This window comes from Eleutherodactylus coqui, chromosome 1 (genome assembly GCF_035609145.1).
Source record: "Eleutherodactylus coqui strain aEleCoq1 chromosome 1, aEleCoq1.hap1, whole genome shotgun sequence".
Lineage (NCBI taxonomy): Eukaryota > Metazoa > Chordata > Amphibia > Anura > Eleutherodactylidae > Eleutherodactylus > Eleutherodactylus coqui.
Genome location: NC_089837.1, coordinates 123,052,162 through 123,079,741, shown reverse-complemented (window position 1 = coordinate 123,079,741; position 27,580 = coordinate 123,052,162). Strand labels below are relative to the sequence as shown.

Below are 27,580 nucleotides of genomic sequence, written 5' to 3'. Positions count from 1 at the left end.
AGGACCTTACTGCAAAGTAGAACTGCATTGTTAGCAAACAATGAGGTAGAGAAATAGCCCAAGGGTCATTTTAAAGGGCATGCAATAGGAAACAAACAATAGGCTCTTTTATCCTAGATGGGGTGCAAAAACGGTTCCATAATGGGGGGTCCATCGCTTCTATGTTCAACACTGGTAATAAATAAACAAAAAATCATCAGTTTGTTACTGAACTGAAAATTGGGCCAAATGTAAGTGCCAGGCTAGCAAAATTCATAGTTAACAGTTTCACAATCCTTTAAAATGAAAAATCATAATATAAAAAGAAACAACAAAAATTAAAAGAGCTCCTCACCTTTCAGTGCAGGCATTAATGTAAAAAGATTTAATGACCCCTGGTCCTGAAAGGGATACTTGCCCCTCTCCTAATCCCGCAGCAGTCGGCTGCGATACACCTGGACCAGGAGCTCGGCCTGTGCCCACACCCTGACTTGGGCCTCCGCGTCCTCGCCCCCGTCCACGTCCTCTAGGCCTACCCCTACCCCTCAGCATGGTGTATTACGAGTAGAGCAGAAACAGAACGCTGTAATTAAATGTGCCGCTTATTGGCCTGTAGTTGGAGGCTGACTTCACTTACGGAGCGCACAGCAGAGCCAGGAAACAATTATGCGCAAGCCTGTAGTGAGACCTAGGTGCGTATGACTGAGCTACTGGAATTCACAGGGCAGAACCAGTCAAGTGGCCAAAGGCCAGTGGTAGGCCTTAAAGGGGTTGTCCCGCGCCGAAACGGGGTTTTTTTTTTTTAACCCCCCCCCCCGTTCGGCGCGAGACAACCCCGATGCAGGGGTTAAAAAAACAAACCGCTCAGCGCTTACCTGAATCCCGGCGGTCCGGCGTCTTCATACTTACCTGCTGAAGATGGCCGCCGGGGTCTGCTTCCTCCGTGGACCGCAGCTCTTCTGTGCGGTCCATTGCCGATTCCAGCCTCCTGATTGGCTGGAATCGGCACGTGACGGGGCGGAGCTACACGGAGCCGGCATTCTGCACGAGCGGCTCCATTGAAGAGAGCAGAAGACCCGGACTGCGCAAGCGCGGCTAATTTGGCCATCGGAGGGCGAAAATTAGTCGGCTCCATGGGAACGAGGACGCTAGCAACGGAGCAGGTAAGTAAAAAACTTTTTATAACTTCTGTATGGCTCATAATTAATGCACAATGTACATTACAAAGTGCATTAATATGGCCATACAGAAGTGTATAGACCCACTTGCTGCCGCGGGACAACCCCTTTAAGTATTTTGCTTCAATTTTTTAAAATGGTGAGGTGAAAAAGCAGACAGACACCGTATGCAGCGTATATATGTATACTGTTTCCCTGTGGCGGGATGACGGCGATCATGTAACGGACACAGCAGAGCCAGAAAACAATTATGCGCAAGCCTGTCGTGAGACCTAGGTGCGTATGACTGAGCTACTGGAATTCACAGCGCAGAACCAGTAAAGTGGCCAAAGGCCAGTGGTAGGCCTTAAGTATTTTGCTACAATTTTTTAAAATGGTGAGGTGAAAAACCAGACAGACACCGTATGCGGCATATATATGTATACTGTTTCCCTGTGGCGGGATGACGGCGATCATGTAACGGACACAGCAGAGCCAGAAAACAATTATGCGCAAGCCTGCTGTAATGCTTAGCTGGGTATTAATTAGCGACTACTACCCCCAGCAGACACGCAGGAAACTGAAGACGGTCACAGGCAGCCCAAATATAGTATTTTTCCCCAATTTTTTTGAAAAAGCCCACTGCCTATATAGTCAGTATATCTCTTTCCCTGTACCACTGTCCCTGCCTCACCAGTACTGCCCCTATACTCTGTAAAATGACTGCAGACTGAGGACGCTATGGTCTGCACGCCCGATATACAAAAAAAAAAAAGTTGTGCAACACTGCTAAAAGCAGCCTCAACAGTACTGCACATGGTCAGATGTGGCCCTAAGAAGGACCGTTGGGGTTCTTGAAGACGAATATAACACCTAACACTCTCCCTATAGCAGCTACAGCAAGACAGCACTTTCCCTGATCTCTGTCAGCATGCATCTGTGGCGAGCCACGGGCGGGGCAGATTTTAATACTCGGGTGTCACCTGATCTCCCCAGCTACTCACTGCAGGGTGGTGGGATAGGGCTGGAATGTCACAGGAGGAAGTTGTAATGCCTTCCCTGTCTTTCTATTGGCCAGAAAAGCGCACAAATTTTTCAGGGAAGAAAATGAAAGTGACTCGAACATCGCGTGGTGCTCGTCTCGAGTAACGAGCATCTCAAACACCCTAATACTCGAACGAGCATCAAGCTCGGACGAGTATTCTCGCTCATCTCTAATCGCCTATCATTGCTGCACATGTCAAATTGTAACATTGCTTTATTAACTTCCTCTTTTTCAAAATAACCCATAAGTGATATTGAGCAGAATGTTTTACTGAAAGGATGCAGTGTTTGCCATATGTAACCCTCCCATTATAACACTGGTGTCCATAGGGATTATTCACATGTAGATATGTTGTACAAATGTCTGCAACTCAGTCTGTTCCATATATGGGAAAGAAGTTGCTTCTGCCATTCAGATAAATGATACAGTGGCAAAAATGTCTACACCAAATGTCTATTATCCATTATAATAAATTACAGTTCTAATGCTACAGGATGGTCCCTGGGCTAGTTACCACTGTCTCTGCAAGAGGTCCCGATCCTCAGTTTCAAGGATGCCAGTCATGTCCTCAGGCAACTCATTCTCCCCTGCCTCTTGGTGCATCCTGATGAATACTACGCCAAATTGTAAGGAACTGCAGACAACAGATTCAGAGCTTCCTGATTTTCTGGGTCGATTTCAGTCTGACAGACATAGGATGCATAATTCACTTTATTAGCAGTAAACAGAAAAATGGTAACCTGTGACCCAGTTATCTGGGGCATCTCAGTCTGTCAATAAAGTTCAAGAGTCCATATGAACGAATCTTAATCATAGTCCTAGACATGCTGACTGGGATCAGTATTAAATAACATTGTCTTACTAAACAGTCTTTAGGTTGATTAACATGGGGTGCCTGAATAACTGGGCATGACTCTCTTACAGGCTTGCTGGTGTGGGGTCAGCATCATCAAAGGGAACAAAATGGAGAAATTGCTCCTTCAGCCTTCCAAATGTTTTGACTTTCTCTGACCAGCTGGTTACCCTTTCCCAGAGGACACTGTAAATAGGAAGCTTTTCGGTGAATGTGCTTAGCAAGTTGCCTTGCAGTGCTGTAGAACTTGCTTCAAAGGACAACACTTGCAAGTTGGTGGTCAGATTTGAACCTAGAACTCCAGCACTGGAAGATAGCAATGCTAACAACTGAGCCAATACAATTCTTATTTCTCCTTTCTTCCTTCTACCTTCTTTCCTTTTCCTTCTCCAGAGGAGGAAAAGTAGAAGAAAAAGAAGAGTAAACACAAAGAGAATGTACAAATTCCTTGTAGATGTTGTCCATAGTCAGAAGTGAACCAAAACCCCAATATTACAAGGCAGCAGTACTAGCCACTAGGCTTTATTCTCCTTCCTTCTGCTTCTTCCTTTTGCATAGGAGGAGAAGAAGAAAAAAAGATAAGAAGGAGAATACGGATATTTTTCTTCTTCTCCTTCTTTTCCTCTTCCTCCTTCTTCACTTTCTTTTTCGTCTGCTCTGGAGGCAGAGAAGGAAGAAGAAAGAGGAAGAAGGAGGAGAAGGAAGCACAAGCATGGTGCCTCAGTCATTAGCACTTTTCCCTTGCAGTGCTAAAATCCTAGGTTCAAATCTGTCTTAGTTTGAATTTATGTTCTCTTCATGTTTATTCTTCTCTTTATTCTCCTCCACTGGAGCAGAAAGTTCAAGTGTGGTGGCTCAGTGGTTAGCACTAGAGATGAGCGAGCACCAAAATGCTCAGGTGCTCGTTGCTCGAGTCGAACTTTCCGCGAGGGTTCGTTTCGAGTAACGAACCCCATTGAAGTCAATGGGCGACTCGAGCATTTTTGTATATCGCCAATGCTCTCTAAGGTTTTCATTTGTGTAAATCTTCAAAACGTACAAAAGTGATGGAAACGAAACAGATACGGATAGAACAGGCAACGGGCAACATGCTGGGCTGCATCTCAGGTTCCCAGGTCCCACTATTAAGCCACAATAATGGCAAGAGTGGGCCCCCCCACCCCTAACAATTTTTACTTCGGACAAACCCTCATTACCAAGGCACACCTTAGCTAAGCACCACACTTCCTCCAACCAAGCACAAGCATTGCCTGCGGGACACACCGCTGCCTCTTCTCCTGGGTTACATGCTGCCCAACCCCCCCCCCCCACACACGACCCAGTGTCCACAGTGCACACCAAAGTGTCCCTGCGCAGCCTTCAGCTGCCCTCATGCCACACGCTGGCCTCATAGCCACACCACCCTCATGTCTATTTATAAGTGCGTCTGCCATGAGGAGGAACCGCAGGCACACACTGCAGAGGGTTGGCAGGGCCAGGCAGCGACCCTCTTTAAAAGGGGCGGGGCGATAGCCCACAATGCTGTAGAAAATCGATGAGAAATTGACGTTCGATCTTCATTCCAATAAAGTGCCAACCTCCGTCAGGAGCTGTAAACATGGGCATGAGTTACATAGCTATGGGGAATCCATGTACCCACACAGTATTCATTCTGTCTAGGTGTCAGATAGCTCAATCAACACCGCAAGGGGAAAGCCATCTGCACTCTGCCCCCTACCCAAGTCCGTCAGTATCTTTGTGCCAGACAGGTCAAACACCGCGATGGGAAGAATGTGTGGACCAACAGCACAGGTGGGTCCAACGCAACCCAAGACATGAACAATAAAGAAATCAGAGTGGCCAAACATGGCAGACTTACACTGCGCTGACGACATAGGTCTCGGGCCACATCTTCAGCATTCGTAGGCATGAAGCGGACTTCAATGCTAGTACACCTGTGAAGGTCTCATTAAATGACTTACGTTTTCTTTCACCGCTCCAAAGACTGGATTAGCCAGGAAAAAGTTCCACAGGCCCAACCTGGCGCCGTTGCAGTTCCCCCGGGACATAGGCCTCGACCAACAGCTTCAGCAATCGTAGGCAGGAAGCGGACTTCGATGCTAGTACACCTGTGAAGGTCTCAGTAAATCTGTTACGTTTTCTTTCACCGCTCCAAAGACTGGATTAGCTAGGAAAAAGTTCCACATGCCCAACCTGGTGCCGTTGCAGTTTCCCCGGGACATAGGCCTCGGCCAACAGCTTCAGCAATCGTAGGCAGGAAGCGGACTTCGATGCTAGTATACCTGTGAAGGTCTCATTAATGCAGTTATGCTCCTCTCCTGTGGCCCAAACGAGTTTCTCAGATAACTGTGGTAACATGAGAGAAAATACAATGCTGACCCCCTGACCCCAAGCAGGAGGAGGAGGTGGCCTCACAAGGCGCTGAAACCATGACCAGAACCCGCTGTAGCATGTGCTGAAAGGATGGGAGCGGGCCCTTGGCCAGGCTCGGTCCCAGCGAACACCTTGTGTGGCCCAAGGTGCTGCGAGTGACATAGCAATAGGGAATCTATGTGTCCACACACAACTTATTCTGTTTGGGTGTCAGATACCTCATCGACAACGCAAGGGGTAAACCATCTGCACTCTGCACTCTGCCCGAGTCTGTCAGTCTTTTGAGGACAGACAGGTAAAACACCTCTATGGGAAGTCTATGTGCTCCCACAGCATGGGTGGGCCCAAGGAACTTAAAGACAGTACACATAAAGAAATCAGTGCCTGAACATGGCAGATTTTCACTGCGCCCAGGACATAGGCCTCTGCACAAACCCTCAGCAATCGCGGGCATAGAGCGGACTCCAATGCTAGCGTTGCTGTGAACGTCTCATTAGCGCTGTATCGCTCCTTTTGTTTGTCCCAATGCAGTGCCCTGGATAGCTTTGGTAACGTGAGAGAAAATGCATGTTGGCTTCGGCCCACACTCCATGCCCTAGTCAGTCTGTTTTTTTTTTTTAAAGTGCCAGGCAGGTACAACTCCGCTATGGGAAGTCTGTGTGCACCCACAGCAGGGGTGGGTCCCAGGAACCCAGAGAAGGTACATAAAGAAATCCCATTGCAGTGCCCCGGATAGCTGTGGTAAGATGAGAGAAAATACATGTTGGCTTCGGCCCACACTCCATGCCCTAGTCAGTCAGTGTTTTTTGGGGGCCAGATAGGTAGAACACCGCGATGGGAAAACTTAGTGCGCCCGTAGTATGCACAGACCCCTGTAATATTCCTGTAGCAAAGGTATAAGCTGACCCCAGTAACAGTTATGTTGCAGAAGTCTAGGGAGACCGCAGTAACATTTCAGTAGTAACAGTATAGACAGACCCCAGTAACATTTCTGTAGTAACAGTATAGGCAGACCCCAGTAACATTTGTGTAGCAGCAGTATAGGCAGCCCCCGGTAACATTTCTGCAGCTGAAGTATAGGCAGACCCCTGTAACATTAATGCAGTTACACTCCTCTCCTTTGGCCCAAACAAATTTCTCAGATAACTGTGGTAACATGAGAGAAAATACATGATGCACATTGCTGATCACCTGACCCCAATCAGGAGGAGGAGGTGGCCTTACAAGGCCAAGAAACCATGACCAGGACCCGCTGTAGCCTGAGTTGAAAGGATATGAGCGGGCCCTTGGCCAGGATCGGTCCCAGCAAATACCTTGTGAGACCCAAGGTGCTGCGACTGACATAGCAATGGGCAGTCCATGTGCCCACACAGTATTCATTCTGTCTAGGTGTCGGATAGCTCTATCGACACCGCAATGGGAAAGCCATCTGCACTATGCACCCTACCCAAGTCAGTCAGTGGCTTTGTGCCGGACAGGTAAATCACCGCTATGGGAAGTCTTTCTGCACCCACAGCGTATGCGAGTCGAAGGAACCCAAAGACAGTAATAAACATGAAAAAATGATAGTGCCCAAACATGCCAGACTTTCACTGTGCCGAGTACATAGGCCAGTGCACACACCCTCAGCAATCGTGGGCATAGAGCAGACTCCGATGCTAGTACAGCTGTGAAGGTCTCATCAATGCAGTAATGCTCCTCTTCTTTGGCCTAAACCAGTGTCTCAGATAACTGTGTAACACGGGAGAAAATACATGATGCCCAGTGCTCATCCCCTGACCCCAAGCAGGAGGAGGAGGTGGCATTACAAGCCCAAGACACCATGACCAGGACCCGCTATAGTCTGTGTGGGAAGCACGTTAGCGGGCCCAGGGTCAGGCTCGGTTCCAAGCCTCCACCTTTGTGACCCAAGGTGCCCTGAGTTACATAGCAAGGGGAAATCCATGTGTGGCAACATAGATAGCTCAACACTGCAAGGGGCAGTCTTTAAGTTCATTGGCCTAGCCTATGCTGTAAGTGCACAAAGATGGTATTACACAGGAAGAAATCGGAGTGCCCAACCATGGGAGAGTTTCGCCCCACCAAGCAACTTGGCCTCGGCCAGCAATTCTGGCCTAGTCAGTCACTGTATTATTTGTGCCACATAGGTAAAACACCGCGATGGGAAGACTTAGTGCACCCATAGTATAGACAGACCGCTGTAACATTCCTGTAGCAAAGGTATAAACAGACCCCAGGAACATTTCTGTAGCAGCAGTATAGGCAGACCCCTGTAACATTTTTGTAGCTGCAGTATAGGCAGACCCCAGTACCATTTCTGTAGTGGAAGTATAGGCAGACCCCAGTAACATTTCTCTAGCAGCAATATACGCAGACCACTGTAACATTTCTGTAGCAGCAGTATCAGCAGACCCCTGTAACATTTATGTAGCAGAAGCATATGCAGACCCCAGTACCATTTTTGTAGCAGCAGTATAGGCTGTGAGGAAGGAGGAGCAGCAGCCAGAGGATTCAGAGTTTCAGCAGTGGACTGCGTAGAAGACTGGGTGCCCGATAAATTGCTGGATGCATTTTCTGCCATCCACGACAGGACCTGCTCACACTGCTCTGTTTGCAATAAAGGTCTACCACGGGGACCCATAAATTGTGATATGAAGCTGGGGACCCCAGAAACTTGCCTCTCTCCTAACCCCGCAGCAGCCGGCTGGGATACACCTGGACCAGGAACTCGGCCTGTGCCCACACCCTCACTTGGAACTCCGCATCCTCGCCCGCGTCCACATCCTCGACCCCTACCCCTACCCCTCAGCATGGTGGATTACGAATAGAGCAGACACAGACCGCTGTAAATAATTATGGAATTATATGCGTACACTTTCACGCAGAGAGCGGAATTGTAACGCTAACTCCAGGCAGAAAAAAATGGAAGGAAGGCCGCAAACAGGCCTAGCAATGCAATAGTGATGCACCAAAACTCCCACCAGGCACCCAGTAAAATGCAGACGGTCAGAGGTAGCCCAACGAAGCAGCTTTTTTTTTTTTTTTTTAAAAGAAGACAGGCTATATACTGTGTATATCACTTTCCCCCTGAGCGTCAAATTCACTGCAGACACAGGCCGATGTAAATAATCTTGGAATTATGTACGTAGTCTTTGTCGCTGAGAGCGGTATAGTAAGGCAAACTCCAGGCAGAAAAATAGTCAAGAAGGCCGCAAACAGGCCTAAGTGCAATAGTGATGGACTACAACTCCCATCAGACACCCAGTGAAATTTAAACAGTCAAAGGTAGCCCAACTGAGGAGCTTTTTGTTTTTTTTGGTCAAAGAATACAGGCTATATAGTGTGTATATCACTTTCGCTCTATCAGTCGCTATGGCCGTATGCTTTGCGCCTCTAATTCACTGCAGACACAGCCCGGTGTAAATAATCTTGGAATTATGTGCGTAGACTTTGTCGCAGAGAGCAGTATAGTAAGGTAAACTCCTGGCAGAAAAAATAGTCAGGAAGGCCGCAAACAGGCCTAAGTGCAATAGTGATGGACTACAACTCCCATCAGACACCCAGTGAAATTTAAACAGTCAAAGGTAGCCCAACTGAGGAGCTTTTTGTTTTTTTTGGTCAAGGAATACAGGCTATATAGTGTGTATATCACTTTCCCTCTATCAGTCGCTATGGCCGTATGCTTTGCGCCTCTAATTCACTGCAGACACAGCCCGGTGTAAATAATCTTGGAATTATGTGCGTAGACTTTGTCGCAGAGAGCAGTATAGTAAGGTAAACTCCTGGCAGAAAAAATAGTCAGGAAGGCCGCAAACAGGCCTAAGTGCAATAGTGATGGACTACAACTCCCATCAGACAACCTGTAAAAGGCACACGTTCACATGTAGCCATAAGAAGGAGCTTTTATTTTAAAAATTTTTTGAAAAAAAATACCGGCTATATAGCGTGCATATGACTTTCCCTCTATCAGGGGATGTCGCTGTACGCTGTGCGTGAAGTTGACGGCAGACACAGAGCGGTGTAAAAATTTTTTTAATTATTGGCGTACAGTTGGAGGCTGACAGCGGTTATGTAACGCTAACTGCAACCAGAAAAAAATTATACGGAAGGCTGCAAACAGGCCTAAGTGCAATAGTGATGGACTACAACTCCCATCAGACAACCTGTAAAATGCACACGGTCACAGGTAGCCCTAAGAAGGACCGTTGGGTTTCTTGTGCACAGGATCCTACACTACCACTTTCCCTATCTCAGCAACGCTGTCCCTATACTATGTAGTACAGACTGCAGCCTGAGAACGCTATAGCTGTAATGGGGCTGCACACCCGATATACAAAAAAAAAATTTGCAAAACTGCTACCAGCAGCCACAACAGTACTGCACATGGTCAGATGTGGCCCTAAGAAGGACCGTTGGGGTTCTTGAAGACAGGATCCTACACTAACACTTTCCCTATAGCAGCACCAGCACTGTCCCTGATCTCTCCCAGTGCGTGACTGTGGTGAGCCGCGGGCAGCCCCACTTTAAATACTTGGGGGTCACTTGATCTCGCCAGCCACTCACTTCAGGGGGGTGGGATAGGGCTGGAACGTCACAGGAGGAAGTTGTAATGCCTTCCCTACGTTTCTATTGGCCAGAAAATGGCGCAAAACTTTCAGGTAAGGAAATGGAATTGACTTGAACACCGCGTAGTGCTCGCCTCGAGTAACGAGCATCTCGAGTACCGTAATACTCGAACAAGCATCAAGCTCGGACGAGTACGCTCGCTCATCTCTAGTTAGCACTAATGCCTTGTGCAGCTGAAGTTCTAGGTTCTAATCTAGGGATAGGACCGCAAGGCAACAGTGGTAACCACTGAGCCACATTGAAGAGTTTATTCTTCTGATCAACTTTGAAAAAAATCAGATTGGGCTGACCCAATCCAGCTCTGCACAGATTAGCCCAATTTTATCCACCGGCCAATCACAGTTAGATAACTTACCTTACCTTAAAAACCTTCTCCTATGTCACTTATGAACAAAATAAAAACAGAATCCAGGATAGATCTTTGCGATCACCACTTGTCCCTGTTCAGATTACACTCCGCTAACAACACTCTGATATCTATCTTTTAACCAACTTTTGCATTGTTTTTCCTAGCTTTTGTTAAATTTTCAGCAAAAACTGCCATAAGCAAATGGTATGTGTAGATCGATAGGGAAGAAAACAGGGCACAAACAGGGGGCTTTTTTACATTGTTCCACACTTTAAGAAACTGCGCCATGAATTACATGCATGTTTTACGCATGTAATTGTGTGAAATCACCTATAGGACTTAGTCAGACGGGCGTTTTTTACATGCGTTTATTCGCGCGTAAAAAAATAATTAGAGGGACTACGTCCATTGACACCCATATGTTCTATCTTTTGTAGGTGCGCATTTTATGCACATGTAAAAATCAGACATGTGACCGCTACTATTGAAGAGCAATGGTTCTATATAGATGCGAATCGTAAACGCAAAAAGACATACGCAGCAGAAGATGCCCTTAGGTCAGTATTACATGAGCACATTGCAGGTATATTTATACACCCCAAATATGGACCAGTGTCTGCAACCTTCTAGTCACCTGAATTTAGAGTATCATAGATATCTAGGATACCTGTTTCTGGCCGGGACATTTGTCCATATTACGAGTGCATAAATGTGCCCATATTATGCTTGCATGAAATTGGCCTAAAAATGGCTAATCCATAGCTGTTGCCATATCTTTAACACTAACGTAGGTGATCGAAGTGTGTCAAACAGGGCTTGTGTGACTCTTGGGCAGTGTTACAACAGTTTTTGGTGTATTAGTGATGTTCCTGTTTGTCTTGAACTAATTCAGACCAAATTGAACTTTTTGCTGAAATTCGGCAAACTGGGAAAAACTGTACTTTTGAAACGTTTGTTCATCGCTTAAAGCACTTTATATTATAGTAGTGAGGAGCACAGAAGTGTGATACCTCTGCTTTACAATTCACTGATTGTTCTCGATCTTATTTTTTCAGCCAAGAAATTCAAATTAAAGGAACACGATAATTTCATAGGATAAAAGTAAATGAATGTAAGTATGAGAATGCCAGCGTCACTGGAACAGACTTATAGATTTATGAAAGTTAGTTCGACATACACACTTTAGATGAAAGAAGAAACACATTTCAAAGTTAATACATCATGTCTACTTGCTATCATGTTTCAGTTTTGTGTAAGACAGTTGTCTCCTACTATACTGACTTGTCATCTTATTTTTTCCATTCGAATGCTTCATAAATAGATTTTGCAATGTTAATTACTAACATGTTTTAACATGAAACAAATTTGACTATTGTTTGTCAAATAAAAATGGGTTTCTAGGTGTGTATGACAAGAGAACTAATCAACAGTTTATACAATAAAATCATCTGGGCACATTTTATAAAATTACCTTATACTGCAGGTTATTCTAAACTTTAGGCATATTAGAGTGTTTCCATAAGATTTCCTCTTTCCATTGGTCCTATCAGGGCGTATAGAGATAATACAGGGGGTCACCTGCTTGGGATCCTCCTACATTAGCCACTATCAAAGTCCAGAGCTACTACCAAAGTCTAGTTCCCCATCTGATCTTGATCATTTATTTAAATAGCTGGCATATAATACAACAGTCCTCGATGCAGCAGTCAGAACTATGGGGATCTTCAGGTTGACTTTAGAGTGAGCTGGTCAGCAACCTGGAGCTGGTGACTCTACAGGCATGTAAGGAACAATAATTAGAGAGTGTATTTTGTAATTAAATCTTGTTTAATCCTTCCTGCACTATATGGCAATGAATCCCAAATGTTCTGGTAGACTAGACCAGACCAACTCTGCTGCCTATAGTACCCACCTTTCTCCCTGGCATTGATAGGTGATGTGAATGATGTCTCCTACGTCATTTACAGACTTATCCAAATCTCACATGACCAAGCACATTTGTAGATCATCTAGCTCTAATGTACGCAAACTCCATTGACTGTTCTGTGGTTGCACGGTGCATGTGCGAGAATTGGACAAGACTGTGAATGTCACCTCCTATGTTAATCACAGAGAGAATGGCTAGGAATTGAAGGGCACAGCGGGTGGCAGGGATGTCTGGAGTAGCCTATCGAAGCATTCAGAATCCATTTCCATATAGCATGGAAAAAATGAAACCTCACTTTTACAAGGTTTCTTGGCATTAGTCTCTCATTAAAAAGAAACCTTTGCCACATGCTATAATGTATTGTTTCCTACTGGTGTCACTAACTCCAAGCTGGCGACATATTCCCTTTAATCTGGAAAAATGTCCTCATGAGGCAACCTGTTTAAAATTCTTTTGTTAGTGTGAACACCACAGCCTTCTGTAAAAGGCTATAATTCAGTTGTATTACGGCCAAGGGCCCTGTTCACATCATGTTTTAAGACTGCAGTTGACGTATACAGTGGGCAAAGATCTTGGAGTATGGAAAAAACATATTCATAGGGTCATATGTAACCAACAGAGGAAGAGAGTCCCTTCAGCTTCTGTTGGGTTTTAATGTCAGCATACATTTTTTGCAATAGGGAATAGTGTAGTGAATTATGTAACTTCATACAAAGGTATACATTAAAAAAAACATATATGGTATGCAGGTTTTTTTTTTTTTACAATGGGAGCTAATGCATTACTTAACAATGGGATTAGTTGCTGCCTTCCGTCAGAGGTACATTTCAAAGATTTCCCTAGTGTATATCTCAAACAGAGACTCAAAATGTGATGTGATCTGAGTCTAAAGGTTCATTTACACGCAAAAATTATCACTCAGTATTCGTGAGAAACTGAAAGTTTTAAGTGATTATTTTGCATTAGTTACTAATAGGTTAATCAGCCCATTAGTAGCTAACTAGCTTCATGTGCACGTATTTAGAGAACAGCGGGTGGTCTGTTCTCTAAATGCATCACTTTTTTTCTGCTGCGGGCTCCCGGCTGCATACAATGCTATGAGCGCTGCTGCGGAGAATACAGCATGCCGTCCCTCTTATCAGGGACAAAGGATTTTATGCTGAGCTGAATTTAGTGATGGACGAAGAGTGCGCGGTAAGTGCACACATTTACACGCAACAGCTATCGCTCAAAAGCCGTCGTTTTGGGCAAATTTTGAGTGATAATCGTTGCGTGTAAATCAGCCTTTAGTCATTTTTCTGGTCTACTTTATTTGATAGATGTACTTATTATGGAATATAAACTGTTAAGTTTCAGAATGCAATAAGTGTATGTTTCTTATCTTGTATTGGACTATTGGCCCTTAAATAGAAGACTAAAACCTATGCTTTCTAGTGCCGGTAACTAGTATTTTAAGATAGGAAGTCAACAGAAAAGTTAAATAAGGCTAAGCTATGTTAACAGAGAAAACACACAGCTATAGTAGAAATAGTGTATAATGTGATAACAATACCCTGACTACAGTGATTTCCGTATCTAAGACGAGCGTTAAGAGCTTTGAGACTATTTGGTAGGTGTCAATAAGCCTTATGATCAATCAGCTTTGTCACCTATGTAACACTAACCTATGTAACACTAAACTTTGTACCAAGTAACTCTTGAATACGTCCTTTTCTTTCTGTATAAGAGTTGGTAATGTTGATAATAAAGTAGAATTCATTGCGTTCTCATGGAGAAGTGCCTTGACATAACATGGAGTGATTTCATGCTATTGATAGATAATTGCTAGCAAAATCTTCTCATCACGGGCTTCCATATCTACCAATTTGGCACCTGGCAATGAGGTCATCAGATCGGTACCAATGTGGTCCGATAACATACTTAATTAGGGTTCACTGTTTTAACATTTTATAGGCATCCTATAGATGTCTTATGGCATGTTACTTTAAATGTTGCAGGACTACTTACAGCATTCACAAAGAAATGCTACAGTGGAGTGATATTTAATTTATTGTCCTCATTTATATACTGTAGCATCATCATTGTATATCCTAAATTTACAAACGCAAAATAGAGGAAAGGAATTTAAAAGAACAGCCAAGTGCAATGAATTTCATAACTCTGTTTTATCCACACCCATTCATTACCATACCGTATGTCAGTCAAAAATGTAGTTTTACTTGTTTTTAGCATAATCATAAGATAACCATAGAGATAGCAGAAAGAAGAATCTCACACAGGTTTATGTGAACTAACTTACTAACAATAAATCATAAAAGAGTTGACATAATATATAGATGCAGCTGAAGTGAACTTGTTATTTCCAGTTTTCCATTTGAGGATTTTGGTAACTGAACAAGACAAGGTGAAACAAATAGAAGTGTCAAATAGCTAACCTTGAGTGAATGCTGACTTTTACATACCATATACACTTATCTACCTGATCATACCTTATTTACCTGAGATTGTGAGATGATTTGCAGGCAAAAATGCCTTGCACCGCTTTTGTGAATTTCCGATCCTCTTGCGTGAGTTAAATGGGAAACCTTGCATCGCTGATCCATGCAATGTATTTCAGGTCCCATTGAAATCAATAGGTGATGATTTATGAGGAACACGTAAAGATAGAATATGCCACGATTTTTTCCTCAGCAGCATCGTTGGGAGGGGAAACATTGCGCATCTGTATGACTTTCAAAGGAATGGAGAGTTTATATTCACACAAGTTTCGTGAATCTTGCAATGCACAAAACGAGAGCAAGAATAGCTTTCATATGGGACTAGGCTTACAGTTGAAAAAAAGCAAGTGAATACTTTGGAATTTCCTGGGTTTCTTCATTAATTAGTATTAAAATGTGGTCTGATTGCTATTTAAGTCACAGCTATAGACAATAGCAATCTAGCTAAACGAATAACACACAGCTATACCCTTCATGTCTTTTATTGAGCACATTGAGTAAAAATCCACAGGACAGGGGAAAAAAGTTAGACGTAAGGGAAGACATGTTATAGAGACACAAGAAGCTGGAAGAAGCCAAAGACCTAGGTGTACATCAATCCATGGTTAGACAAATTATCTACAAATGGGCAGATGCTGCTACTGTCCCCAGGAGTAGGTGTCTGATTATAATCAGTCTAAGAGCACAATGGGAAATCCTGAAAGAAGTGAGCAAGAACTCAAAGATAAGAGCAAAATACCTGCTGAAGAAACTACAACTTGCAAAACAACTCTGTGTTCATTATTAGAAAAACACTGAACAAGTATGTTGTTCATATAAGGAATCCACGAAAGAAGCCGCTGGTCTACAAAAACTATTGCAGCTTCAAGTTTGCCCAAGACCACCTGGATTTCCTCAGGGCTACCAGGAAAATGTTCTATGGACAGATGAGACAAAAGTGGACATTTTTTATTAGCACAAATACAAAATGCTACATTTGGAGGAAGAACAACCCGGTACTGTTGTACCTTGACGCCACCGGAAGCTACGGGTTTGACACCCCTAGCTCCCGATTGGTGAAAAAGGGCAAGGTCGCGGAAGGTCCTATCAAGGATAGATGACGACCAGAAGCGGCTTGCAATGTAAGTGATCCGGCGCTCTGCTCCACCCCTGTAACCTGGCTGTGTGTCACAGCGAGGCTTCAGGGATGAAGTGGTCCCTGTGTCTTACCCAGGCCAGTGCTCCCGCGCTGTCAGCCCTCTGGTTGTGAGATGCTCTGCAGTCCTCATGCACCCTTTGCTCTGCTCCTGCAGGCTGCAGACGCCGCCTCTCACAGAGTGTCTGCCCGGTGCTGTCTTCTCCCTGCTGCCGGCCACGAGGTAAAACTGCGGGCTGCGGACGCTGGCTCTCACACTGTCTGTGTGGCCGGTGTTGTGTTCTCCCTGCTGGTCACCGGCAGGTAAAAGTGACATGGTGGGGGGGGGGAGCCACGGCGCAAGATGAAACTCACATGTGTGGGGAAGGGGCGCAACTGTAACTTCGGCTCACGGTGCTGTGACCTTCCTGCTGCTGAGGCCCTTCTTCACTTGCCTTGTACATAGGGCTGCCCACCTTAATGGGGGACTGGTTTCGGCATTATTAAGAAAATCTTTAGTGGGCTTCTAGGACCTGCAGCTGACCCATCTGTCCAGCCAATCAGCTACAGGGGGCATCACCCCCTGTCAAGCTTGACTCGACCAGGACTTCCTGGTGGCGTCAAGATATACCAAGATATACCAGTACCGAACAATCCTGCACACCAACACCAAAACCTCATCCCAACTATGAAACATGTTGGAAGGAACATTATAGTTTAGGGCAGCTTTTTTTGCCTTGGAACTTCTTCCAATCATTAAAAGGACAATTAATTCTAAGATGTATCAAAATATTTTGCAGCAGAATGTAAGGGCATCTGCCCATGACAGTAACATGTTCATCCAATTCAGACTGTTTCCACCCCCCACCCCCCCTCCCCTTGTTGATCCAGAGGAAGGCAAAAATAAAACTGTGGGCAGAAGGCGATTTACCCCACTTAGAGGAAAAAATTCCTTCCCGACTCCATAATGGCAGTTAGAGTAATCCCTGGATCAATATTTGAGATCAACAACCCTTCTGGTTATTTAATGTCTATATCCTGTAATATTGTACTGCTCTAAGTAAGCAAATAGATGTTGGGTTGGAATTGATGAACTGAAGCATGTTTACAAAGAGTAATGGTCCAAAATTCAATGTTGTCTAAATCTTATTTGCAGCTATAGGAAATATTTGGTGGAAGTAATTCTGCTAGAGAGGAATATCCATGAGGGCTGCACCTGCAATTATGAGTGCCAGTCACTACACAGGGGTCGGAGCAGCATCCCTGGTGTGGCTCGGCACTGGCAGCTGGTGCTGCCTGGAAAACACCTTTAAATTCAAGAGTTCACTTTATTTTTCCTCCTTGCACTGTGGTTGTTTACTTAATATTCACAATAAAATAAAAAAGTTTAGTACCGTGTTAGCGAGTAGAGCAAAATGGGATTGTTCTCAATAAGAGAAACAAAGTGATCTTGTAGGGTTGTTATATCATATCATATCTACTTTGTCTCTCTTACTGAGAACATTCCAATAAAAGACATGACTGGTACATCTATTTTTGTGTCATTAGTTTAGTTAGATTGTGTCTGTCTATAATTGTGAATTGGATAGCAATCAGTCTACATTTTATCTATATATATAAAATTGAATGTATGCGTGTCTGCGTGTCTGTTTGTCCTTTATGCGCTACTACACCATTCATCCGATCGCCATGAAACTTTGGGAAGGTGTTAAGTACACTCCTGGGAAGATTATAGGCATAGTACATTTATGCTGTGATAAATGGCGCGTGTGCAAGCGCCGTCGACATTTACGCCCCCCCACGTAGATCGTTCGATTTCCATCATTGCCACTAATTTTCTCACTTCCCGATGTTGTAGAAACATGAAATTTGGCACGAGCATTGATTATGTCATAATTAGAAAAGCTAATGGGTCCCAACTCGATTATTCAATTCTGAACGCAAAAGAATTGGCGTCCAAATTTTACGTACGGAATCTAATTTTTTCGCTTCCCAATGTCATAGAAACGTGAAATTTGGCACGGGCATTGATTATGTCATAAATAGGAAAAGATAATGGGTCGCAACTCGATTATTCAATTCTATGCGCAAAAGAATTAGCGTCCAAATTTTACATACGGAAAGTAATTTTCTCACATAGAAACTTGAAATTTGGCACGGGCATTGAATATGTCATAAATAGGAAACGCTAATGGGTCCCAACTCGATTATTCAATTCTATGCGCCAAAGAATTAGCGTCCAAATTTTATTTACGGAATCTAATTTTTTTGCTTCCCAATGTCATAGAAACTTGAAATTTGGCATGAGCATTGATTATGCCATGAATAGGAAAAGCCAATGGGTCCCAACTCGATTATTCAATTCTAAGCGCCAAAGAATTAGCGTCCAAATTTTTCGTACGGAATCAAATTTTATCACTTCCCAATATCATAGAAACTTGAAATTTGGCACGAGCATTGATTATGTCATAAATAGAAAATGTTAATAGGCCCCAACACAATTATTCAATTCTTTGCGCCAAAGAATTAGCGTCCAAATTTTACGTACGGAATCTAATTTTCTCGCTTCCCAATGTCATGGAAACTTGAAATTTGGCACGAGCATTAATTATGTCATAAATAGGAAAAGCTAATGGGTCCCAACTCGATTATTCAATTTTAAGCGCAAAAGAATTAGCGTCCACATTTTACGTACGGAATCTAATTTTCTCACTTCCCAATATCATAGAAAATTGAAATTTTGCACGAGCATTGATTATGTCATAAATGGGAAAAGCTAATGTGTCCCAACTCGATTATTCAGCTCTAAGCGCAAAAGAATTAGCGTCCAAATTTTACGTACGGAATCTAATTTTCTCACTTCACGATGTCATGGAAACGTGAAATTTGGCACGAGCATTGACTATGTCATAAATAGGAAAAGTTAATAGGTCCCATCTCAATTATTCAGTTCTAAGCGCAAAAGAATTGGCGTCCAAATTTTACATACAAAATTTAATTTTCTCACTTCCCAATGTCATAGAAACTTGAAATTTGGCACGAGCATTGATTATGTCATAAATAGAAAAAGTTAATGTGTCCAAACTCGATTATTCAATTCTAAGCGCCAAAGAATTAGCATCCAAATTTTACGTACGGAATCTAATCCTCTCACTTCCCGATGTCATCTATATATATAAAAATGAATGTCTGTCTGTCTGTCCTTTATGCTTACTACACCATTCATCTAATCCCCATGAAACTTTGGGAAGTTGTTGAGTACACTCCTGGGAAGATTACTGGCATAGTACAACTATCCTGCGAGCATCGTCGACAGTTATGCCCCCCAGACAAATATCATTTGATTTCCATCTCAAGCACAAAAACAAAAGGCATTACGAGCAACGGGATGCGTGTTTAACTACAAAATGATGCATCTGCCGAACGTTTCGCAAGACAATTGCTGCATATTGAGAATACTGAGGTAAAATAAAAGCTGTGCTGTGATTGGTTGCTATTTCTTATACTGCTGAGGCAACATGAAAGCTGTGCTGTGATTGGTTGCTATATATTATACCGCTGAGGTAAAATGAATGCTGCGCTGTGATTGGTTGCTATTTTTTATATTGCTGAGGCAGAATAAAAGTTGCGCGGTGATTGGTTGTTATTTCTCTTACTGCTGAGGTAACATGAAAGCTGCACTGTGATTGGTTGTTATATTTTATACTGCTGAGGTAACATGAAAGCTGCGCTGTGATTGGGTGTTATCTATATATATAAAACTGAATGTATGCGTGTCTGTGTGTCTGTATGCGTGTCTGTTTGTCCTTTATGCGCTACTACACCATTCATCCGATCGCCATGAAACTTTGGGAAGTTGTTGAGTACACTCCTGGGAAGATTATAGGCATAGTACATTTATGCTATGATAAATGGCACGCGTGCGAGCGTCGTCGAGAGTTACCCCCCCCTTCCCCGTAGATAGTTCGATTTCCATCATTGCCACTAATTCTCTCACTTCCCAATGTCATAGAAACTTTAAATTTGGCATGAGCATTGATTATGTCATAAATAGGAAAAGCTAATGGGTCCCAACTCCATTATTCAATCCTAAGCGCAAAAGAATTAGCGTCCAAATTTCACGTACGAAAACTAATTCTCTCACTTTCCAATGTCATAGAAACTTGAAATTTGGCACGAGCATTGAAAATGGCATACATAGGAAAAGTTAATGGGTTCCAACTCGATTATTCAATTCTAAGCGCCAAAGAATTAGCGTCCAAATTTTACGTACAGAATCTAATTTTCTCGCTTCCCAATGTCATAGAAACTTGAAATTTGGCACAAGCATTGATTATGTCAAAAATAGGAAAAGCTAATTGGTCCCAACTTGGTAATTCATTTCTAGCGCAAAAGAATTAGCGTCCAAATTTCACGTACGGAGTCTAATTCTCTCACTTCCCAATGTCATAGGAACTTGACATTTGGCACGAGCATTGATTATGTCATAAATAGGAAAAGCTAATGGATGCCAACTCGATTATTCAATTCTAAGTGCCAAAGAATTAGCGTCCAAATTTTACGTACGGAATCTAATTTTCTCGCTTCCCAATGTCATAGAAACTTGAAATTTGGCATGAGCATTGATTATATCATAAATAGCAAAAGCTAATGGGTCCCAACTCGATTATTCAATTCTAAGCGCCAAAGAATTAGCGTCCAAATTTTACGTACAGAATCTAATTCTCTCACTTCCCAATGTCATAGGAACTTGACATTTGGCACGAGCATTGATTATGTCATAAATAGGAAAAGCTAATGGGTCCCAACTCGATTATTCAATTCTAAGTGCCAAAGAATTAGCGTCCAAATTTTACGTACGGAATCTAATTTTCTCGCTTCCCAATATCATAGAAACTTGAAATTTGGCATGAGCATTGATTATGTCATAAATAGCAAAAGCTAATGGGTCCCAACTCGATTATTCAATTCTAAGTGCAAAATAATTAGCGTCCAAATTTCACGTACGAAAGCTAATTCTCTCACTTTCCAATGTCATAGAAACTTGAAATTTGGCACGAGCATTGACAATGGCATACATAGGAAAAGTTAATGGGTTCCAACTCGATTATTCAATTCTAAGCGCCAAAGAATTAGCGTCCAAATTTTACGTACAGAATCTAATTTTCTCGCTTCCCAATGTCATAGAAACTTGAAATTTGGCACAAGCATTGATTATGTCATAAATAGGAAAAGCTAATGGGTCCCAAGTCAATTATTCAATTCTAAGCGCAAAATAATTAGCGTCCAAATTTTACATACGGAATCTAATTCTCTCACTTCCCAATATCATAGAAACTTGAAATTTGGCACGAGCAATGAATATGTCATAAATAGGAAATGTTAATGGGTCCCAACTCGATTATTCAATTCTAAGCGCAAAAGAATTAGCGTCCGAATTTTACGCACGGAATCTAATTTTCTCACATCCCGATGTCATAGAAACATGAAATTTGGCATCGGCATTGATTACGTCATAAATAGGAAAAGCTAATGGGTCCCAACTCTATTATTCAATTCTAAGCGCCAAAGAATTAGCGTCCAAATTTTACGTACGAAATCTAATTTTCTTACTTCCTGATGTCACACACACACACATATATATATATATATATATATATATAAATGAATGTATATCGGTCTGTCTGTCCTTTATGCATTACTACACCATTCATCCAATCGCCATGAAACTTTGGGAAGTTGTGGAGTACACTCCTGGGAAGATTACTGGCATAGTACAACTATCCTACGATAGGTGGCACGCGTGCGAGCATCGTCGACAGTTATGCCCCCCAGACAAAGATCGTTTGATTTCCATCTCAAGCATCAAAGCAAAAGGCATTACAAGCAAGCGTGTTCAACTACAAAATGATGCATCAGCCGAACGTTTTGCTTGACAATTGCTTCATATTGAGAATGCTGAGGTAAAATGAAAGCTGTGCTGTGATTGGTTGCTATTTCTTATACTGCTGAGGAAACATGAAAGCTGTGTTGTGATTGGTTGCTATATATTATACTGCTGAGGCAACATGAAAGCTGTGCTGTGATTGGTTGCTACTTCTTATACTACTGAGGTTACATGAAAGCTGCGCTGCGATTGGTTGTTATATATTATACCACTGCGGTAACATGAAAGCTGCGCTGTGATTGGTTGTTGTCTAGATATATAAAACGAATGTATGTATGTATGTATGTGTGTCTTCGCAGCAACGCGCGACGGGTAAGCTAGTCTATATATATAAAATTGAATGTATGCGTCGTGTCTGCGTGTCTGTGTGCGTGTCTGTTTGTCCTTTATGCGCTACTACACCATTCATCCGATCGCCATGAAACTTTGGGAAGTTGTTGAGTACATTCCTGGGAAGATTATAGGCATAGTAAATTTATGCTATAGTAAATGGTGCGCGTACGAGTGTCGTCGACAGCTACGGCCCCCCCATGTAGATCGTTCGATTTCCATCATTGACACTAATTCTCTCACTTCCCGATGTTGTAGAAACATGAAATTAGGCACGAGCATTGATTATGTCATAAATAGGAAAAGGTAATGGGTCCCAACTCGATTATTCAATTCTAAGCGCCAAAGAATTAGCGTCCAAATTTTACGTACGGAATCTAATTTTCTCGCTTCCCAATGTCATAGAAACGTGAAATTTGGCACGGGCATTGATTATGTCATAAATAGGAAAAACTAATGGGTCCCAACTCGATTATTCAATTCTATGCGCAAAAGAATTAGCGTCCAAATTTTACATACAGAATGTAATTTTCTCACATTGAAACTTGAAATTTGGCACGGGCATTGAATATGTCATAAATAGGAAACGCTAATGGGTCCCAACTCGATTATTAAATTCTAGGCGCAAAAAAATTTGCGTCCAAATTTTATGTACGGAATCTAATTTTCTCGCTTCCCAATGTCATGAAAACTCGAAATTTGGCAGAAGCATTGATTATGTCATAAATAGGAAAAGGTAATAGGTCCCAACTCGATTATTCAATTTTAAGCGCAAAAGAATTAGCGTCCAAATTTTACGTACGGAATCGAATTCTCTCGCTTCCCAATGTAATAGAAACTTGAAATTTGGCACGAGCATTGATTATGTCATAAATAGGAAAAGTTAATAGGTCCCAACTCGATTATTCAATTCTATGCGCAAAAGCGTGCGGAATGTAATTTTCTCACTTTCCAATGACATAGAAACGGGAAATTTGGCACAAGCATTGATTATTTCATAAATAGGAAAAGTTAATAGGTTCCAAATTGATTATTCAATTCTATGCGCAAAAGAATTAGCGTCAAAATTTTACGTACAGAGTCTAATTCTCTCACTTCCCAATGTCATAGAAACTTGACATTTGGCACGAGCATTGATTATGTCATAAATAGGAAAAGCTAATGGGTCCCAACTCAATTATTCAATTCTAAGTGCCAAAGAATTAGCGTCCAAATTTTACTTACGGAATCTAATTTTCTCGCTTCCCAATGTCATAGAAACTTGAAATTTGGCATGAGCATTGATTATGTCATAAATAGCAAAAGCTAATGGGTCCCAACTCGATTATTCGATTCTAAGTGAAAAATAATTAGCGTCCAAATTTCACGTACGAAAACTAATTCTCTCACTTTCCAATGTCATAGAAACTTGCAATTTGGCACGAGCATTGACAATGGCATACATAGGAAAAGTTAATGGGTTCCAACTCGATTATTCAATTCTAAGCGCCAAAGAATTAGTGTCCAAATTTTACGTACGGAATCTAATTTTCTCGCTTCCCAATGTCATAGAAACTTGAAGTTTGGCACGAGCATTGATTTTGTCATAAATAGGAAAAGCTAATGGGTCCCAACTCAATTATTCAATTCTAAGCGCAAAAGAATTAGCGTCCAAATTTTACGTACGGAATCTAATTCTCTCACTTCCCAATATCATAGAAACTTGAAGTTTGGCACGAGCATTGATTTTGTCATAAATAGGAAAAGCTAATGGGTCCCAACTCAATTATTCAATTCTAAGCGCAAAAGAATTAACGTCCAAATTTTACGCACGGAATCTAATTTTCTCACATCCCGATGTCATAGAAACATGAAATTTGGCATAAGCATTGATTATGTTATAAATAGGAAAAGTTAATGGGTCCCAACTCGATTATTTAATTCTAAGAGCTAAAGAATTAGCGTCCAAATTTTACGTAGTACGTAATCTAATTCTCTCACTTCACGATGTAATTTGGCATCAGCATTGATTATGTCATAAATAGGAAAAGCTAATGGGTCCCAACTCTATTATTCAATTCTAAGCGCCAAAGAATTAGCGTCCAAATTTTACGTATGAAATCTAATTCTCTCGCTTCCTGATGTCACACACACACATATATATATATATATATATACATATAAATGAATGTATGTCGGTCTGTCTGTCCTTTATGCATTACTACACCATTCATCCAATCGCCATGAAACTTTGGGAAGTTGTTCAGTACACTCCTGGGAAGATTACTGGCATAGTACAACTATCCTACGATAGGTGGCACGCGTGCGAGCATCGTCGACAGTTATGCCCCCCAGACAAAGATCGTTTGATTTCCATCTCAAGCATCAAAGCAAAAGGCATTACGAGCAAGCGTGTTCAACTACAAAATGATGCATCCGCCGAACGTTTTGCTTGACAATTGCTTCATATTGAGAATGCTGAGGTAAAATGAAAGCTGTGCTGTGATTGGTTGCTATTTCTTATACTGCTGAGGAAACATGAAAGCTGTGTTGTGATTGGTTGCTATATATTATACTGCTGAGGCAACATGAAAGCTGTGCTGTGATTGGTTGCTACTTCTTATACTACTGAGGTTACATGAAAGCTGCGCTGCGATTGGTTGTTATATATTATACCACTGCGGTAACATGAAAGCTGCGCTGTGATTGGTTGTTGTCTAGATATATAAAACGAATGTATGTATGTATGTATGTGTGTCTTCGCAGCAACGCGCGACGGGTAAGCTAGTCTATATATATAAAATTGAATGTATGCGTCGTGTCTGCGTGTCTGTGTGCGTGTCTGTTTGTCCTTTATGCGCTACTACACCATTCATCCGATCGCCATGAAACTTTGGGAAGTTGTTGAGTACATTCCTGGGAAGATTATAGGCATAGTAAATTTATGCTATAGTAAATGGTGCGCGTACGAGTGTCGTCGACAGCTACGGCCCCCCCATGTAGATCGTTCGATTTCCATCATTGACACTAATTCTCTCACTTCCCGATGTTGTAGAAACATGAAATTAGGCACGAGCATTGATTATGTCATAAATAGGAAAAGGTAATGGGTCCCAACTCGATTATTCAATTCTAAGCGCCAAAGAATTAGCGTCCAAATTTTACGTACGGAATCTAATTTTCTCGCTTCCCAATGTCATAGAAACGTGAAATTTGGCACGGGCATTGATTATGTCATAAATAGGAAAAACTAATGGGTCCCAACTCGATTATTCAATTCTATGCGCAAAAGAATTAGCGTCCAAATTTTACATACGGAATGTAATTTTCTCACATTGAAACTTGAAATTTGGCACGGGCATTGAATATGTCATAAATAGGAAACGCTAATGGGTCCCAACTCGATTATTAAATTCTAGGCGCAAAAAAATTTGCGTCCAAATTTTATGTACGGAATCTAATTTTCTCGCTTCCCAATGTCATGAAAACTCGAAATTTGGCAGAAGCATTGATTATGTCATAAATAGGAAAAGGTAATAGGTCCCAACTCGATTATTCAATTTTAAGCGCAAAAGAATTAGCGTCCAAATTTTACGTACGGAATCGAATTCTCTCGCTTCCCAATGTAATAGAAACTTGAAATTTGGCACGAGCATTGATTATGTCATAAATAGGAAAAGTTAATAGGTCCCAACTCGATTATTCAATTCTATGCGCAAAAGCGTGCGGAATGTAATTTTCTCACTTTCCAATGACATAGAAACGGGAAATTTGGCACAAGCATTGATTATTTCATAAATAGGAAAAGTTAATAGGTTCCAAATTGATTATTCAATTCTATGCGCAAAAGAATTAGCGTCAAAATTTTACGTACAGAGTCTAATTCTCTCACTTCCCAATGTCATAGAAACTTGACATTTGGCACGAGCATTGATTATGTCATAAATAGGAAAAGCTAATGGGTCCCAACTCAATTATTCAATTCTAAGTGCCAAAGAATTAGCGTCCAAATTTTACTTACGGAATCTAATTTTCTCGCTTCCCAATGTCATAGAAACTTGAAATTTGGCATGAGCATTGATTATGTCATAAATAGCAAAAGCTAATGGGTCCCAACTCGATTATTCGATTCTAAGTGAAAAATAATTAGCGTCCAAATTTCACGTACGAAAACTAATTCTCTCACTTTCCAATGTCATAGAAACTTGCAATTTGGCACGAGCATTGACAATGGCATACATAGGAAAAGTTAATGGGTTCCAACTCGATTATTCAATTCTAAGCGCCAAAGAATTAGTGTCCAAATTTTACGTACGGAATCTAATTTTCTCGCTTCCCAATGTCATAGAAACTTGAAGTTTGGCACGAGCATTGATTTTGTCATAAATAGGAAAAGCTAATGGGTCCCAACTCAATTATTCAATTCTAAGCGCAAAAGAATTAGCGTCCAAATTTTACGTACGGAATCTAATTCTCTCACTTCCCAATATCATAGAAACTTGAAGTTTGGCACGAGCATTGATTTTGTCATAAATAGGAAAAGCTAATGGGTCCCAACTCAATTATTCAATTCTAAGCGCAAAAGAATTAACGTCCAAATTTTACGCACGGAATCTAATTTTCTCACATCCCGATGTCATAGAAACATGAAATTTGGCATAAGCATTGATTATGTTATAAATAGGAAAAGTTAATGGGTCCCAACTCGATTATTTAATTCTAAGAGCTAAAGAATTAGCGTCCAAATTTTACGTAGTACGTAATCTAATTCTCTCACTTCACGATGTAATTTGGCATCAGCATTGATTATGTCATAAATAGGAAAAGCTAATGGGTCCCAACTCTATTATTCAATTCTAAGCGCCAAAGAATTAGCGTCCAAATTTTACGTATGAAATCTAATTCTCTCGCTTCCTGATGTCACACACACACATATATATATATATATATACATATAAATGAATGTATGTCGGTCTGTCTGTCCTTTATGCATTACTACACCATTCATCCAATCGCCATGAAACTTTGGGAAGTTGTTCAGTACACTCCTGGGAAGATTACTGGCATAGTACAACTATCCTACGATAGGTGGCACGCGTGCGAGCATCGTCGACAGTTATGCCCCCCAGACAAAGATCGTTTGATTTCCATCTCAAGCATCAAAGCAAAAGGCATTACGAGCAAGCGTGTTCAACTACAAAATGATGCATCCGCCGAACGTTTTGCTTGACAATTGCTTCATATTGAGAATGCTGAGGTAAAATGAAAGCTGTGCTGTGATTGGTTGCTATTTCTTATACTGCTGAGGAAACATGAAAGCTGTGTTGTGATTGGTTGCTATATATTATACTGCTGAGGCAACATGAAAGCTGTGCTGTGATTGGTTGCTACTTCTTATACTAC

General features: G+C 41.8%; 1 protein-coding gene across 4 annotated transcripts in view; it reads left to right on the top strand.

Moving 5' to 3' along the window:
* LOC136610465 (cysteinyl leukotriene receptor 2-like) overlaps positions 1–27,580 on the top strand; it is a 56,893-nt gene that overhangs the window by 16,856 nt on the left and 12,457 nt on the right. The window contains exons 2-3 of one of the 4 annotated variants that reach the window (XM_066589696.1): positions 10,820–10,939; positions 11,438–11,493. The exons of 1 other annotated variant lie outside the window; for it this stretch is intronic. In XM_066589696.1, coding sequence (XP_066445793.1) covers positions 11,488–11,493 — 6 coding nt within the window. In that variant the 5' untranslated portion in view covers positions 10,820–10,939; positions 11,438–11,487. Of the gene's footprint in view, positions 1–10,819; positions 10,940–11,437; positions 11,494–15,909; positions 15,929–27,580 lie in introns of those variants that run through there. 2 more of the 4 variants (XM_066589705.1, XM_066589719.1) reach the window with 2 other exon arrangements.